Genomic DNA, 18,154 nt, shown 5'->3' with positions numbered 1-18,154 from the left:
TGAATGTGTCAAAGCATTTGATCACACTAATGTGATGTGAATGTGTTACAACTACAACTAGGACAGTTACAGATATATTACAGTAGATCCAAATTATAAAATGATATTAAATTGAAACCTGCTTAACATTTAATGTTCATTTTGTTTTTGATTACAATATCGTTTATTTTGAATCTTTAGTGTTATTTTTAATGTAATGACCATACATCAGTATTAAAAGGAGGAGGGATGGATGTTGATGAACTAAAGAGTAAAACTCACTGTTTGAATCCTGTAGTATCAATACATATTATGTTTAGTTTAAGTCAGAATTAAAGCCATTATAAGTATCTGTCTATTGTATATTTCAGCCACTTCCGGATTGTAGATATTATTAATTTTTTTCAGTTGATACACCATACCTGATGATAATGAAGGGGACACAACTTGTTGATAAAGGGCTGTCACCAGATGATACATCTTTTGGACGATTTACTCCTGTTACTGGAATAGAAAATGGCTATGACTTTGATTTTGATAGGAAAAATGGAATTCTCTACTGGGTCCAGCTTGAAGAGAATGACAGTGAAAATGTAATTTATTTTAATAATTTTGCTCTAACTACATATGTGAAATACACATTATAAGCATGCACATGTTACTCAAGAAAACCTGAGGGCACATTATGCACTCATTAACAACCAGCAGAGAGATGCAAAGCTGAGTGATCTAGTCACTGCAGCTGCTCTATGAATAAAAACAAAAAGTGAATGTGATCATGCCATACTAATGATTTTATGTGACAACACTACAAACTTAGCTTTGATAAAGGTCTGATGTTAGGTCCTAAAATAACATAAATGAATTTATCAAATACTTTTAAGTACAGTACAGTGTAGTCCTAAGTAAACCAAAGTTAAAAATGTACAAAGATTAGTTTTAATTTATCTCTTTATCAAAGATAAGCCCAACATTAGTTAAGGTTTTATAAAGAGTAACCTGTGTACATGTGGATTTACACATTTTGGTTCTATGGTTACAACTTGTTTGTATTATTTTAGAAATATTGGTCTTGTAAAGGTACTATTGCAATAAATTTGTCATCAGAGAAACATAGGTTCAAGAAGTCTTCATATTCAATGATAAAAGCCCTATAACTTGAGCACTTTTGAAAGGTGGACACTTTTTCTTCAGGAGCAGTAAAGATACTGTTTTCACTACAAGTGTTTTGCAGTTCTCTGCAAGAACTTAGAATTAAATTTTTAAGAGAAGTACTCTTTCACAAACATTTGCTCATCATCAGAAAAGCTTTTCATATTTCATATGTGTAGCTATAAACATACATAGAATAAAATTTAATAAGTTTATTTTAGCATATTGAAGTTTTCTAGCTTTTCAATTATTCCGTTAATGTAACCGTTAGATTAATTTGTTCTAGAGTTCTCTTAATATTTACTTCATTAATGTAGTCTGTTGGCTTCTGTTTATTCTGGAGTTCTTTTAATACTTACTCCATTAATGCAACCTCTAGGTCTATTCATTCTGGAGTTCTGTTAATACTTACTCCATTAATGCAACCTCTAGGTCTATTCATTCTGGAGTTCTGTTAATACTTACTTTGTTAGTGCAACCTTTAGGTTAATTATTTTGGTGTTCTGTTAATACTTAGTCCAATATTGTTACTTCTAGGTTTATTGATTCTGGAGTTCTGTTAATATTTACTTCATTAATATAACCTTTATTGTCTGACGCAAGAGGGAATGATGTTATTCACCAGCCATTTCTGAGATATTTCACGTGTTCATTCTATCTAGTTTACTTAAAAATTGAGATTAGGATATTTTCTTCATTTGTATCATGGAAATTGTTTATCCAATCCTATTTTTGTTAGTCAAACTTGAAAACCAGATACTCAGCATCATTGAACAAGTCATCTTATACTCCTAGTCCCAGTAACTAATTAACTTTTTTTTTCCGTTATGTGTCTATACTTTTAACACGTTTTTGTGTGTGTGTATATTTATTAATAACAAATTTTACCTCCGTTTTTTACTTCATAACAAATTTTAGTTTAAGAATGAAATGTTTTATCCTACGAACAGTTATACCAAATCCACTGTGGCACATTAATTACAGTATCACGTGACTGAAATTAAAGAAAACAATGTTGAATGTAATCATTCAAAAATGAAACAGATCCAGTCAAACTGTTTAAATCAAATTTCTGTTTCTGATTTACAACTTAACTTTCATTATTTTCTGTCCAGGGAATTTTGTATAATGTTAGTTTGACTGGTGGAAACTGGACCAAAGTTTTGCCAGATGGCATTATAGGAGCACCATATACCTTGACGTATGACTGGCTTGGCCAGAATCTCTACATTGGCAACAGAAAAGCCTCAAACATTGAAGTTTTAAAAGTGAGTCTTATAGTTATGTTTTCATACTTATAATAGTTCAAGAAATATATAGGCATTTTATGTGGCATTTAGAGATATATAAACATGCCATTCTCTTCTTGGAAAGATTAATGGCAGAATTTTATAAAGAACTGAAAGCAGTAGTTTTTTAAATGTTTTCTTCTTTTGTTCTAATGTTATCTAAAAATATATGTAATATTCAATATTAAATTATAAGCTTCATAAGGATTCTAAGATTTTGTCACAGATTTATAATGTTAAAAAACTGCATAAAATATGTATTGATTTTTTTTGAGGTTGTTATACTAGAGATATGAGACTGAAAAAAACGTTTTGAAATAATTTTATTATGTTATGGTTTGTTTTCTTTGAATGCAAACTTCTTTTGATATTTATTTTTATTACCCCATAAATTCTCTTTTATAAAAATAAAAACTCACATTTATAGATTTTCAATTTTCCTTGCTTGTTTGCATTTACCAAAGACATTAGAAATTTTAAACATTTAGAATTGTACATGGTTTCAACTGTGTAGTTAAAGGATATGAAAATTTGAAAGTTTAAAAATATTCTGAGGTCAAATTTGTTAAATTTCCCCTTCAAGAATGTAAGGTTTTCACAAAATTAAAATTGTGTAACAAAATTGAAATGTTTTCACAGACTGATGGTGAAGAAAGATTTCGAAAAATTATTTTAATCAATGATGGCACAGAAAATGGAATTGGCAAGCCAAAATCCATGGCTCTTCATCCAGAAGAAGGGTAAGATAATAGGTAGATATTTCATTGGAATGAGACTTAGGCATACTTGCATTTGACTAACAATATGCAAGTTCCTGTCCATCTCACTTGATTTTAATTTATAAAATATAGGTAAATAGTAATTTTTGTCACAAAAATACTGAAAAGTAATTTTCATCCTGCATTTCGTTCTGTTGTCATGGTTGTATGGTATATATTTCCACAATTTGTTGCATTCAGGCCTTCTTACACCTTTTTCATCCATTTAACCAGGAAAGGTTAGTAATAATAATTTTGAAAGTTTCCACAGTGCAGATAGCCCTTGAGTAGCTTTGCGTGAAATTAAAACAAACAAACAAACAAAAATAAACAGTTTCCACAGTGTACGACTCCAGTGTAAGAAAGATAGAACTCAAAAGAATTTGGAAGTATATACCATTCAACAAACATGCAATAAATATTACCTAATTAAGTAAAATCAAACTATATTAAGAGTTACTGTAGCTATAAGGTTGGTATCTTAATTTAGTTTTTTCTTTCCCTTTCCTTTGCTCTCACTATCTTAATATTACGTTTTAGGGTCTTATAAGCTAAAGATTGAGTTTCAATTCATTTGCTAGGCACAACATAGATAATCTTGTGAAGCTTTGTGCTTAATAGAAAAATAATTTCTTTTGAATATCATTATTCATTGAAGTAATACATTATTTAAATGAGAGATAGGTTGCAACTAATAAAATGTGTCTCATACTTAATGTAAATGTAGTTGTTTTTGTAAGTATTAATTTTCATTTGCTGTGAACTTATTTAAAATAGTAAATGAAGCTATTGTAAATTAAAAGCAATCCAGAGGGAATGTTTTCAAATCTTGGATGAATTAACCAACTCTAACTTTTAAAAATAAGTATTGACTTATAATGAGAGAAATTGACCATATCAAGAGATACTGATTTGTTAGCAAAGGGTGAGAGAAGTTTATTTGAAATGTGACTGCAATTCATATAGCTTGATGCCTTTCAGATGTTATCTACATATATGTAGTAAGCTAATTACATCATCATCGATATTTGTGCAAACATAAGTTTCATTCTCATTCAGAACCCCTCAGTGTGGATTCCTGTACATGGTGGGGGGACCTCTCATAAAAGGTTCTGTACTTTCAGCTTATCTCCTTTAAAATCTAAACATCCAACCATATTTTGCCATGTGTGGTGACATGTGAAGGGGAGGAGAGGATCCTGGTGGTTGAGAGATCTAACCCTAACACATCACTTTGGCCTTGAATTCCAGTAGATAGCTGGCCTTGGGTTGACCTTCCCAGGGTCAGTCAACCGGTTCACTTGAGCTAGGGTCAACCAAGTACCAGTATTGGACATTTTTAATGTGTGTTGTGGATATTGTGTCTGATGCTGGTGTTTGGATACAGTGCTTGCAAAACCTTGGTGTTGCTGCAGTATCCTTGTTTGGCATTATTGTATGTCCCCTTGTAGGGCTCCATGGTGGGTGGGGTTAGTAGATACCAGAATATTCTTTCCTTATTATGGATCTTTCAAAGAAAGATCAAAACAAAATACAGACCATAGGTAAACGACCATGTTTTGAAGATTCTGAACAGCAATCATCAACCTCTTCAACATTTGTACCTCATGTTCTGTTACTACATTCTTTGTCAGACAAATCTTCAGGAAAAATATCTCCCTTTTTTATTTAGAAGGGACTAGAGAGGCTTGTTGGCTCTTCTAAATCAGTCAAAAAGCTTTGTTCTGGTGAAGTATTGGTGGAAACATCCACTCCTAAACACAATGAACTCCTCTTGCATTTGTAGGCCACTGGGGATATACCCATTGAGGTTACTCTCCATGCTACTTTGAATTCATCACAAGAAGTTATTGGTGAGTGGGATTTGAAGAACACCCCAGAGTCAGAGATTCTCGCTAGTTTCTCCACCCAAGGAGTTTCTGCAGTGAGACATACCTCCACTTGCAAAGATGGAACTATGGTGCCAACCAATGTCCTAATTTTGACATTTACATCACCATGTCCACCTTTCACCATCAAAGCAGGTTATCTAAATTGCAAGGCATGACTATATATTCCAAATCCTCTCAGATGTTTCCAATGCCAGCAGTTTGGCCACTCAAAGACGTTATGTCATGGTTCCTTGATGTATGCTTGTTGTGGTGGGAAGGACCTTGACACCTATGAGTGTGAAATAAAACCTCATATTAATTGTAGTGGTTCTCACCCATCTTACTTCGTTCATACCCTAGGTGGGTGGAAGGAAAAGAGGTACAGTATTTGAAAATGGTTCACATTTCTTACCCTGAGGCTCGAAAGTTACTGTCCACCACTTCATCTCAGATGTACACTGCTGCACTTTTCTTTCACTGCTACAGTGGGAGTGCAGACGAATCTCTCCACACCTCCGAAAGAATTGTTCTCAAACCATGTTGAAAGTCTTTTGCCCTCCATGATTAAGAAAGTTTGTGTATCAACACCCATCTCTGTCCCTACCATTCCTTTCAGCAGATCTCTGGATCCACTTCATTTGGTTCTGGGATCAAGCATTTCCTTGAGTCCATCTTCTTCTCTAGTCCTAAGATGTAGAGCAATCATTTGTTTACACCCTCAGTCGCTAGAATCTTCTTCTAAGGACAGAGACCTGCCCAATAACTCCAGAGCAGGATCTATGGAGGTTGATATACCTCCTTTCAATAAAGAAGATAAAGAAAAAGACATGATCAGAAACAGAGGATCTCTCCACCCAATTCGCCTACATATCAATAAAAATGACCTCTTTGATACAGTGAACTGTCGAGGTTTATGTTTTAACCTGAAAGACATCAAGCATTGATTTATTCTTACCATCCTGTATGTCTCTCTTTACCCCCTCGGTGTGGATTCCTGTACATGGTGAGGGGACCTCCCAGGGAAGGTTCTGTTCTATCTGGTTACCTTCTCTGGGATCTAAACATCCACCCATGTGTTTGCCGTGCATGGCGACCCGTGAAGGGGAGGAGAGGATCCTGGTGGTTGAGGGGTCCAACCCTAACACACCACTTTGGCCTCGAATTCCTGTGGACAGGTGGCCTTTGGGTGGCCCCCCTTGGGTCAATCGGCTGGTCCACTTGGGCTAGAGTCAACCAAGTACCAGTGTTGGAAGTTCTCAACGGGTGTTGTGGACATTGTGCCTGATGCTGGTGTTTGGGTATAGTGCTCACGAAACCCTGGCGTTGCTGCATTGTCCTTGCGTGACTTTGTAGTGTGTCCCCTTGTAGGGCTCCATGGTGGATAGGGTCAGTTGGTACCGAAATATTTTCTTTTTTCTATGGATCCTCTAAAAAATTTAAATAAAATTGTAAAAAAACAGTCAATGGGTGAGCGACCACGTCTTGAATACTCAGAACAGCAATCTTCAACATCAGTAACACACGTACCTCATTTTCTTATATTACATTCTCTTTCGGAAAAACCTTTAGGGCAAATGTCCCCTTTTTTTATTCAAAAGGGACTAGAGGGACTTGCTGGCTCTCCAAAATCAGTAAAGAAACTTCAATCTGGTGACATATTGGTTGAAACATCCACATCCAACACAGTGAACTCCTCTTGAATTCAAAGGCAATTGGGGATATACCTATTGAGGTTACACTCCATGCTACCTTGAATTCTTCACAAGGAGTTATTGTTGAAAGGGATTTGAGGAACGTTCCCCAGTCAGAGATTCTCGCTGGTCTCTCCACTCAAGGAGTTTCTGCAGTGAGGCGCATCTCCACATGCAAAGATGGAGTTACACTGCCAACAAATACCCTCGCTTTAACATTTACTTCACGACGTGCACCTGCTACCATCAAGGCAGGTTATCTCATTTGCAGGGTTCGGCCATACATACCAAACCCTCTTCGATGTTTCCAATGTCAGAGATTCGGCCACTCAAAGACAGATGTCTTGGTTCCCTGACATGTGCTCGTTGTGGAGGCAAGGACCACGATGCCTATGACTGTGACATGAACCCACGTTGCGTAAACTGCAATGGTTCTTACCCCTCTTACTTTCATTCTTGCCCAAAATGGTTGGAGGAAAAAGAGGTACAGCGTTTGAAAACAACACATAACATTAGTTATCCTGAGGCTCGGAAATTGCTGTCCACAACTCCATCTCAGACTTATGCTGCTGCACTTCATTCCACAACTACAGTGGGAGTGCAGACAGATCTCTCTGTGCCTCCAAGAGAATCGTTTTCAAAACAAATGAAAAGCCTTTTGACCTCCGTGGTTAAAAAGGTTGATGAATCGACTTCCACACCCATCTCTGTTCCTCCCATACCTTCCAACAAACCTCAAGATCCACGTCCTTCAGTTTCAATTACAGGCATTTCTTCTGATACATCTTTTTCTCCCACCACAAGAGACAAAACAATTATTCGTTCGCGTCCTCAGTCACTGGATTCCCCTTCCAATAACAAAAACCTGCCCACCCGACCCAGAGCAGGATCCATGGAGGTTGATAGACCTCCTCCAACTAAAGACAGTAAAGAAAAAAAGACGTGGTCGTAAACCGAAGGGTTCTCCAGCCACTTCACCTACCCGTTCTTAAAAATGGCCACCTTGATACAATGGAACTGTCGAGGTTTACGTTCTAATCTGGATTATATCAAAACGCTGATTGCTTCCTACCATCCTGTTTGTCTTTCTTTACAAGAAACATTTCTCAAATCTGCTGATACTGTCTCCATTCGGCAGTTTCTCTGTACAGAAATGACAGGTTGTGTGATGGTCGAGTACATGGAGGGGTGGCACTGTTGGTTGATCAACATGTGCCCACCCTGTCTTTGTCACTCAACACACCCTTGGAGGCTGTAGCCATCCGTGTTTCCTTGGGTCATACCACCACTGTTTGTTCTCTGTACCTGTCCCCTGGAGAGACATATGATCAATCAGATCTTGATGCTCTCGTTGAACAATTGCCATCTCCATTTCTCATCCTAGGGATTTTAATGGACATCATCCCCTCTGGGAAGTGGTATTATTGATGGGAGGGGCGATCTGTAGAGCGGATGCTCTGTGATCACAATCTTTCTCTTTTCAATACTGGTTCTTCCACTTACTTTCATGCACCTAGTCAGTCCTTTACCGCTATTGATCTCTCAGTTTGCTCCCCTTCATTATTCTCCCATTTTTCATGGAGGGTTGACAGTAATCCACTAGGCAGTGATCATTTTCTGATACTTTTGAGAGAGACTGGCCTTGGTCGATGCCACCCTACCAGCGTGCCCGGTGGAAGCTGGATCAGGCAGACTGGTCCACTTTCACTGCTCTCGCAGAACTTGATCCTGCCATCGTAAATCAGCCATCAATAGACAACTGTGTAGCAGCGGTAACTGACTGTATTACACATGCAGCTGCTCAGTGTATTCCTAAAACCTCGACATGTTTTCCACAATATCCTCGTCCGTGGTGGAATCCTGCTTGCCACTTAGCACGGAAGGCTCAAAAGCGGGCCTGGGATACTTTTCGTAGATATCCCACACTTTCAAACCAGGTTGCTTTCCAACGGGCCCGTGCACATGCTAGGTGGGTAAGACGTCAAAGCCAGATGGAATCTTGGATTAAGTTCACAACCAGCATATCTTCTACCACCAGTTCCAAGATCATATGGGACAGGATTTGAAAGGTTAATGGACACTACAATTCTATCCCCTCTCGATCTTACTCTCTGATGGTCAGGAGATGACTGATGTTTGGAACATCGCTAACACTCTAGGTGAAAGCTTTTGCCGGGTATCTAGCACTTCTGCTTGTTCCTCCACCTTCCTGGCCATCAAGACTCGGGCAGAGCGATCACCTCTTTCCTTTCGAACTGACTGTTTCTTTGACTATAATTGTCCCTTTACCCTGGTGGAACTAAAAATGGCCCTTCATCGGTCTGCCAGTATGTCTGTTGGACCTGATGATATTCATTATGACATGCTACACCATCTATCTCCTGCTTCTCTTGATGTCCTTCTGATTGTTTTCAACCTGATCTGGCAGGAGAATGTTTTTCCTGATGCCTGGCACCAGGCTATTATTTTACCTTTCTCTAAGCCAGGGAAAGATCCCAAGATTCCATCAAACTACCGTCCAATTGCTTTGGCAAGCTGTCTCTGTAAGACATTAGAAAGGATGGTTAATGCACGTTTTGTTTGGTTCCTTGAATCAAACAACCTCCTCTCGCCCACCCAGTGTGGGTTCCGTCAACAGCACTTCACCACAGACCACCTAATTCATCTTGAAACATCTATCAGAGAAGCCTTTTTCAACTGCCAACATCTTGTATCAATATTCTTTGACATAGAGAAGGCTTATGACACAACATGGAGGTATGGCGTTTTGCGAGACCTCCATACATATGGGTTACGTGGCCATCTACCCATGTTTATTAAAAATTTTTAATGGACAGGAGATTCCAAGTTCGTGTGGGTTCGACACTTTCCCGTTCTATTGTACAGTAACTTGGAGTCCCTCAAGGCTGTGTATTGAGTGTTACACTCTTCAGTATAAAGATAAATGCCATCACTGAACAACTCTCTCTCATTGTTGCGAATGGGCTGGATGTCGATGACTTTCACATCTCATGTCAGTCGTCAAACATGAGATATATTGAGCGGCAACTACAAACCGCCTTCAATTGTGTACGGAAGTGGACTCTGGCGAACGGCTTTAATTTCTCTCTCTCCAAAACTGTATGCATGCACTTTTGTCGTCGACGGGGTATTCACCCTGATCCTGAACTTCGTATTGGTGAAGTTTTGCTGCCAGTGGTCCCGGAGACCAAGTTCTTGGGGCTTATCTTTGATCGTAAACTGACCTTTATACCACACTTAAAGCAGCTTCGGGTCAAATGCACAAGAGCACTGAACATCCTCCGCGTTCTCTCTTCTACCAGTTGGGGGGCAGATCGCTGTTCAATGTTAAAGGTATATCGTGCTCTTATTAGATCGAAACTCGATTATGGATCAATGGTCTATGGCTCTGCCAGACCCTCGGCCTTAAAGATGCTGGACCCCATTCATCACCAAGGACTTCGACTCTGCACTGGGGCTTTCCGTACCTCTCCAGTTCAAAGTATATACATTGAATCTCATGAACCTTCTCTACACCTTCACCGTTTGCAACTATCATTACAATATACTTCGAAACTTCATTCTTTACCAAAGCATTCCACCTGGAAATGTGTTTTCCTTCCTCGGTGGGCAGTACTTTTTCAGAACAGACGATCTGTCATTGCTCCGTTTGGCCTTCGCATCCGGCAATTGGATGAATTGGGTCTGTCCTTGGATAACATTGCAGATTCCACAGGTTGGCCCATCCCACCATGGCTTATTACAGCCCCCAAATGTGACCTTTCTTTCAGTCACCTAAAAAAGGCAGATACTCCAGATTGGAAGTATCGTCTTTTATTCAATGAATATCTTTCAAACAATCATTCAGTTCCCATTTATACAGATGGTTCCAAATCAGGTAATTCAGCGGGCTCTGCTATGGTTTGCTATGGGTCAGTAGTTGCGTGCAGAATTCCTTCTACAGCTTCTGTGTTCACTGCTGAACATTAGTTATTAATTGCCCTGGATCATATTGCAGCTGAGCAGTACTCCAACTGCACTATTTATACTGATTCGCTTAGTTCTATACTTGCCTTGGAATCGCTACATGTTAGCTCACATCCTATTCTCGCTGATATTCGAAACCGACTGGCCCATTTCTCATTAGCAGTTACTTCAATCCAGTTTTTCTGGATACCAGGCCATGTTGGTATTCGCGGGAACGAGCTTGCAGACATAGCAGCTAAATACGTCTGCTTCAGCACCATCACTCCTATGCCTATTCCGTACATGGACTATGGTGTTGTCTTCAAGGCTCGGCTCTGTGCCAGCTGGCAGTCCACTTGGAGTGAGCAACGTGACAACAAACTTTTTCAAATCAAACCCAAAATTGGACTTTGGCCATCTAGCTTCCGTAAAGTTTGGAAGGAAGAAGTTGTTCTTACTAGGCTACGCATTGGTCACAGTTTTTAACTCATCATTTTCTTTTATCTGGAACTGATGCACCAATGTGTAGTTTGTGTAACACTCAAATCACTATCAGCCACGTTTTACTTTCTTGCCATCGTTACAATTCTTAACGACGGCAATATTTTAAACATATTTTTTCCCAGGGTCAGTCTGTAACATTGGACAGAGTTATTGGTGATGGTGACTCTGTCCACCTTGATAATGTTTTTAATTTTTTAATGGCCATTAATCTTTTTAATTTCATTTAAGTGTTGCATATTTATTCATTACACCTTTTAATTATGGTTCCTTTTTTACAGTTGTAATCTCTCTCCTTCAATTTGACATTGGACAATGGCCAGAACATTTAATAACTCGACACCAGGACTAGAAAGGCCAACTTCAGGTGACTAACGCTACTGTTTGAACTACTCGTTAGTCGTCCTGGCGAGTTGTTATTATACTTTTGCTGCATATCATTTCACACTTTTACTTCTTAACTTTTTAGTTCTGGCCATATTGACTCATAACCCGGAACCAGGACTGGAAAGACCAACTTCAGGTGACTGATGGTGGTTTTTATACTTACCTGTTAGTCTTCCTGGCAGGTTATGGTCATTACCATTCTGCTACAGGTAGTTCTTTACAACTTTGTTGACTGGATGTCAACATTGGGTTTTACGCCATTTTCTGTTTTAATTGCCGTTTTGCTTTTATCTTCAATTACTTTTACAAATTTTACTCCATTTACTTGACTTTTATCTTTTACTGACATTTGGCTACTCATTATTACGATTTTATGGAGTGTCTTTTAAAACTTTTATTCTTTTACATTTTGATAATAGCTGCTATGACACATAACCGGAACCAGGACTGGAAAGGCCAACTTCAGGTGATTGACGGTGGTTCTTGAACTTACCTGTTAGTCTTCCTAAGGGTTATGATCATTACTATTTTGCTAGAGTAAATATTTTACAACTTTGAAGACTGGATGTCACCATTGGTTTTTACACCATTTTCTGTTTTAATTGCTGTTTTGTTTTTACCTTCATTTACTTTTACAAATTTTACTCCATTTACTTGACTTTATCTTTTTACTGGACATTTGGCTACTCATTGTTACAATTTTGCTGTGTATCTTTTTAAACTTCTATTCTTTTACATTTTGATACTGGTTGCTATGACACATAACCCGGAACCAGGTCTGGAAAGACCAACTTCAGGTGACTGACGGTAGTTCTTGAACTTACCTGTTAGTCTTCCTGGCGGGTTATGATCATTACCTTTTTGCCAGAGTAAATACCTTACTTCTTATACTCTGCCTTCTATCTTAACATTGTAGACTAGATGTCAACATTAGTTTTATACTTTTTTGTTTTACCTTCATTTCCATTTATGTCTATTACTACATTTATTTATTTATTTTTATTTTATTTTTTACATTTTTACCGAATGTCTGGCGCAGATAGCCTCGCTGCTTTGTGCCATAAAACACTAAATCAATCAATCAATCAGTCTTTCTTTACAGGAAACATTTCTGAATCCTGCTGATACAGTCACCTTTTGGAAGTTTTCTTTGTACATAAATGACAGGTTGTATGATGGATGAGTGCATGGAGGGGTGGCACTGCTGATCGATCAGCATGTGCCCACCTTGTCTTTGCCACTTGACACACCCTTGGAGTCCGTAGCCATCCGTGTTTCCTTTGGTTGTACCATCACTGTTTGTTCTCTCTTCCTGTCTTGTGGAGAGACCTATGATCAATCAGACTTTGATGCCCTTGTTGAATAGTTGCAGTCTCCCTTTTCAAGCCTGAGGGACTTTATTGGGCATAATCCCCTCTGGGAGAAGTCATTTCACAGAGTAAATATTCTTGGACCACAACCTATCTCTCTTTAATACTGGTTCTTGTACTTATTTTCATGCACTTAGTCAGTCTTTTACTGTTATTGATCTTTCTATCTGCTCCCATACACTTTTTTTCTTACTTTTCTTGGAGGGCTAACAGTAACCCACTGGGCAGTGATCATTTTCCTATCATTTGGAGAGAGACTGGTTGTGATCAATGCCACCTGAACTGCATGCCCCAGTGGAAGCTGGACCAACTGCTTCCCTTTCACTGCTCTCATGGAACTTGAGCCTGCCATCATCTGTAAGTCATTGATAGACAACTGTGTGACAGCAGTGACTGACCGTATTATCCAGGCAGCTGCTCAGTGTATTCTCAAATCCTTAACAGATTTGCCATGGTGTCATTGTCCATGGTGGAATCCTGCCTGCCACATGGCATGGAAGACTTAAAAATGCGCCTGGGATACCTTTCGTAGGCATCCGACATTTTCGAACTGCATTACTTTTTAGCATGCCTGTGCACATCTTTGGCAGGTAAGATGTCAAAGTCAGAAGGAATCTTGGGTTAAATTCACAACCAGCATCTCTTCTACTACCAGTTCCAAAATCATATGGGACAAGATTTGGAAGGTTAGTGGGCAGTATTATTCTGTCCCCCTTTCGATCTTGCTCTCTGATGGTCAGGAAGTTTCTGATGCTCAGAGCATCTCTGATACTCTCCGTAAAAGCTTTTTCTGGGTGTATAGCACTTCTGTTTCATTCTCCACCTTTTTAGCCATCAAGACTCAAGCAGATCAATTGCCTCTTTCCTTTTAGACTGATCACCTCTATCACTATAATCACACCTTTGCACTGTGGAATTCAAGCTGGCACTTCATTGGTCTGACAGTATATCAGTCAGACCTGTTGATATACACTATGAGATGCTGTGCCATCTCTCTCTTGCTATTTGTTTGGTGGTTTTAAACTGGATCTGGCAGGAGAATGTTTTTCATGATGTATGGTGCCAGGTTGCTCTCTGAGCTTGGGAAGGAACCCAAGATTCCTTCAAACCACCATCCAATTGCTTTGACAAGCTGTCTGTGTAAGACCTTAGAGAAGGTGGTTAATATTCATTTTCTTTGGTTCTTCAAATCAAACAACCTCTTCTCACCCACCCATTGTAGGTTCCACTGACAGTGCTCTACCATGGAACACCTGATTTGACTTGAAATGTCAGTTAGAGAAGACTTTCTTAAGTGACAACATCTTGTGTCAGTATTCTTTAACCTTGAGAAAGTTTATGACACTATGTGGAGGTATGGCATTTTGATAGACTTCCACTTATGTGGGTTGCATGGCCATTTTCTAATTCTTATTAAACATTTTTTAATGGGCAGGGGATTCCAAGTTTTCATTGGTTCAACACTTTCCTGTCCTTTCCTCCAGGAACTTGGAGTCCCTCAGGGTTGTGTCTTGATTGCACACTTTTTAGTATAAAGATTGATGTTATCACTGGACAATTCCCTCTTACTCCTGGAAACGGTCTCTCTGTCAATGACTTCCACATCTTGTATCAGTCGTCAAACATGAGGTTTATTCTCTTACAGTTACAGATTGCCCCCTATCATTTACTCAAGTGGACCACAGCAAACGGTTCTAACATTTCTCTCCCTAAAACCATTTGCATGCACTTTTGCCACCAATGGGGTATAAATCCCAATCCTGAACTTTGTGTCATTGAGGTCGTGCTTCCCGTGGCACCTTATGTAAGGTTTTTGGGGCTTATATTTGACTATAAGCTGACCTTTATATCACACATCAAGCAGCTACGAGTCAAGTGTACAAGGGCACTGAACAACCTCCATATCCTCTCTTCCATCTCTTGGGGAGAGGATCAATGTTCGATGTTAAAGATATGTTGTGCTCTCATTATATAGAAACTGAACTGTGGGTCTCTGGTCTGTGACTCTACCAGGACCTCAATATTGAAGGTGCTGTACCCCTTTGGCTCTGCATGGGGGCTTTCTGCAGTTCCCCAGTTCAGAGATTGTACACAGAGTCTCATGAATCTCCTCTTCAACTCTGCCATTTGCAACTGTCTTTACTGTATGCTAACTTTTATCCTAACCATGGCATCCCACCTGGAATTGTTTTTTTCCTTCCTCAGTGGGCCATACGTTTTTAGAGCAGACGATCTGCCATTATTCCTTTTAGCCTTCACATTCAGGTGCAGTTAGATGAATTGGGTCTGTCCTCAGATGACATTGCTCTGTCCACTGCTCAGCCCATCCCACCATGGCTTATTACCATCCCCAAGTGTGACCTTACTTTGAGTCATTTGAAAAAGTGGATACTCCTAATTGGAAATACTGTCTTTCATTTGCTGAACATCTTTTGAACCATCCTTCCATTCCCATTTATACAGGTGGTTCAAAATCAGGTGACTGTGTGGGCTCTGCCATGGTTTGTTGTGGTTTGGTGGTTTCACACAGAATCCCCTCTACAGTTTCTGTGTTCACTGCCAACCTCTACACCATTTCTCTTGCCCTAGATAACACGGAAACTAAGCAGCACTTGAATTGTACTATTTATACTGATTTGTTTAGCTCTCTACTGGCCCTGGAATCGCTTCATGTTAGTTCTTATCCTGTTTTCACAGATATTCTAAATCAACTGGCCCATTTCTCTTTAACATCTACTTCTTTCCAGTTCTTCTGGATACCAGACCACATTGGTATTTGTGGAAATAAGCTTGCTGACACTACAGCTAAGTCTGTTTGCTCTGGCGCTATCACTGCTGTGCCTATATGGCCCTGTATTCAATGCTTGGCTCCAAGCCATTTGACAATCGACTTGGAGTGAGCAACATGAAAACAAGCTTTTCCAGACAAAACCCTCTATTGGACTTGGACCATCTTGTTTCCATAAGGATCAGAAGGAAGAAGTTGTCCTAACTAGACTACTCATTGGTCACAGTTTTTTAACTCAACATTTTCTTTTATCTGGGACTGATGCACCAATGTGTAGTCTGTGTGACACTCAGGTCACAACAGTCCACATTCTACTGTCATGCCTTCATTACAACTCTCAGTGACTGCACTGTTTTAGACATGTTTTGTCTACAGGTTTACTTTTGATGCTGGACAGTGTCATTGCCAATGGTGACACTGTACACCTTACAAATATTTTTAGTTTTTAAGGGCCATTGGCCTTTTTAATGCTATTTAAGATTTTAATTCATAAATTAGACTTTATTTTCTTTTAGTGTAATTCATTTTTAAGAATTTTACTTTACATTTTTTACCAGTTCTTTGTTGTAGATAGCCTAGTTGATTTGTACCATAAAACACCAACCAAGCAACCTAAAACAGAAGCTGGTTAAAATTATGAGCTCTAAGTTAGATTGTTGATCATATCGTTTATCATGTTTTTATTTCTGTGTTAAAATGTGTATATGAATTATTTTATGAAGCATTTTATTAGAATTCTGTAGTACCATGCAAGGTACCAGGTTATTTTGCAACAACAGTATGTTTAATGTGACTACTAATGAGGGATTGATTTTTTGGTAATATGGCAAGATTCACAGAGGAGAAAAAATGAATGAAATCCATTGCACTATAAATAAAATCAAATCAAGAATTATATGTTATTTTCATTTACCATATCTTAAACAAGTTAACTTTAGTTCCTCTAGTTTCAAAAATAAATTTTAGCCTCAGGAATTGGTCAATAGTTTTAAAGGTGGGTTTCAGATTTTGAAATAATTAGTTAGTGTATTCATAGCTAAGTTTCTGATTTAAATTTCAGATTTAGGAGCTAGTCTGTAGTTTTATAGGTAGGTTTCAGACTTATGATTCAGAGTGTAGTTTTAAAGTTAAATCTCAGATTTAGCAGGTAGTCTGTTTGGAATAGCTTGACATAACGTACGAATTATTCAGAGGACAAAACTGACATTAGTTAGCTGACATGCATTTATATTTCTTTACGTTTGTTCATAAGAAGCTGAAAAAAATACATTTTACCAAAGACTTCTTTATAAAAAAAGTTGGAGAACTGAATATATATATTTATATAAAACATAAGATCAGAAAATTGATACACTTTTCAAATTGTAATCTTTACTTTGAGCAGCAAGTTATTTTGGCTTGATGAAGGTGGTTTTGGTGTTCCCCCAAAACTGGCAAGAGTTGACATGAATGGAAAGAACAGTACAGTTCTTATAAAGGAAGGGCTTCACCACCTGGAGGTTCTTACTGTTGACTTGGTAAACAAGAGATTGTATTGGAGTCAGAGTTTCCCAGGCATTGTAAGTGATTGCTTCATGATAATTTTTTTTCTTTTTTACACTTTCTTCCTGTAATTCTGTGGTGTGCTGAAACAAAGAGTTTTACTAGTTGAGTATATTTGTTTGTAGTTAGATTATATGTATTAGTTTGTACTTGATTCTGAATAGAATAAGTTTCAACTGATAAGAGATGAATGAAGGCTAGACTTGAAACCAAGAAATGTAGAAATTGTGCTGGCAAATTTAATAGGTAACCATCTGTCATGCTTATCATTGCATAAACATTATGAAGTTTTATTTTGTACAAACAGAATTTGTTCACACATTTATTGATAATGAGTGCACATTTATTGACTGATGCATTCAACATGCCTTCTTTGAAACTTTCATCTGTGCATAATTTTTGTTTCTAACAAGCTCATCATTATAACATCTTGATCAGTCATACTTTACAGATCAAAATGATGTAATTAGTCCAAATACAAAATAACTATCTAAATCATAACTGTAAACCAGGATCTATGCTTTCTTTGATAAACCCAATAGACTATTCCCTATTCTGAAAGTCATAATATAATGTTACCTTATTGATACTAAGGCTCATTCTAAACCCAGTAAAGCATTGCTCAGATCCACCATAAAGTAAAAGCTTACATGGTTTAATTCAGGAACAATGGTTGTGAAATCTTGGATTTTTCATGTTGTAATAACAGTGTAATTAATTAACATATTAAACAATGTGTTTATGTCAGAACGTTACTCAGAGCTCTTAACAGACCAGCTATTAGGGCTATAATCTTCAACAGATCTGTAGTAAGCCTTCTGTATTTTGTATTGTTACTTTCTTCTACAGTATTTATTGTT

At 38.2% G+C, this 18,154-nt stretch overlaps 1 protein-coding gene across 1 annotated transcript in view; it reads left to right on the top strand.

The window, feature by feature from the left end:
• LOC143247245 (low-density lipoprotein receptor-related protein 2-like) overlaps positions 1 to 18,154 on the top strand; it is a 116,441-nt gene that overhangs the window by 46,094 nt on the left and 52,193 nt on the right. Inside the window, 4 exon segments of the mRNA XM_076494962.1 lie at positions 388 to 572; positions 2,247 to 2,399; positions 3,060 to 3,160; positions 17,137 to 17,311. Of these exon segments, the coding sequence (XP_076351077.1) occupies positions 388 to 572; positions 2,247 to 2,399; positions 3,060 to 3,160; positions 17,137 to 17,311 (614 nt within the window).

Source organism: Tachypleus tridentatus, chromosome 3 (assembly GCF_004210375.1).
Source record: "Tachypleus tridentatus isolate NWPU-2018 chromosome 3, ASM421037v1, whole genome shotgun sequence".
Taxonomy (NCBI): Eukaryota; Metazoa; Arthropoda; class Merostomata; order Xiphosura; family Limulidae; genus Tachypleus; species Tachypleus tridentatus.
The sequence above is the reverse complement of the archived record's forward strand: the minus strand, read 5'-3'. Positions and strand labels throughout refer to the sequence as shown.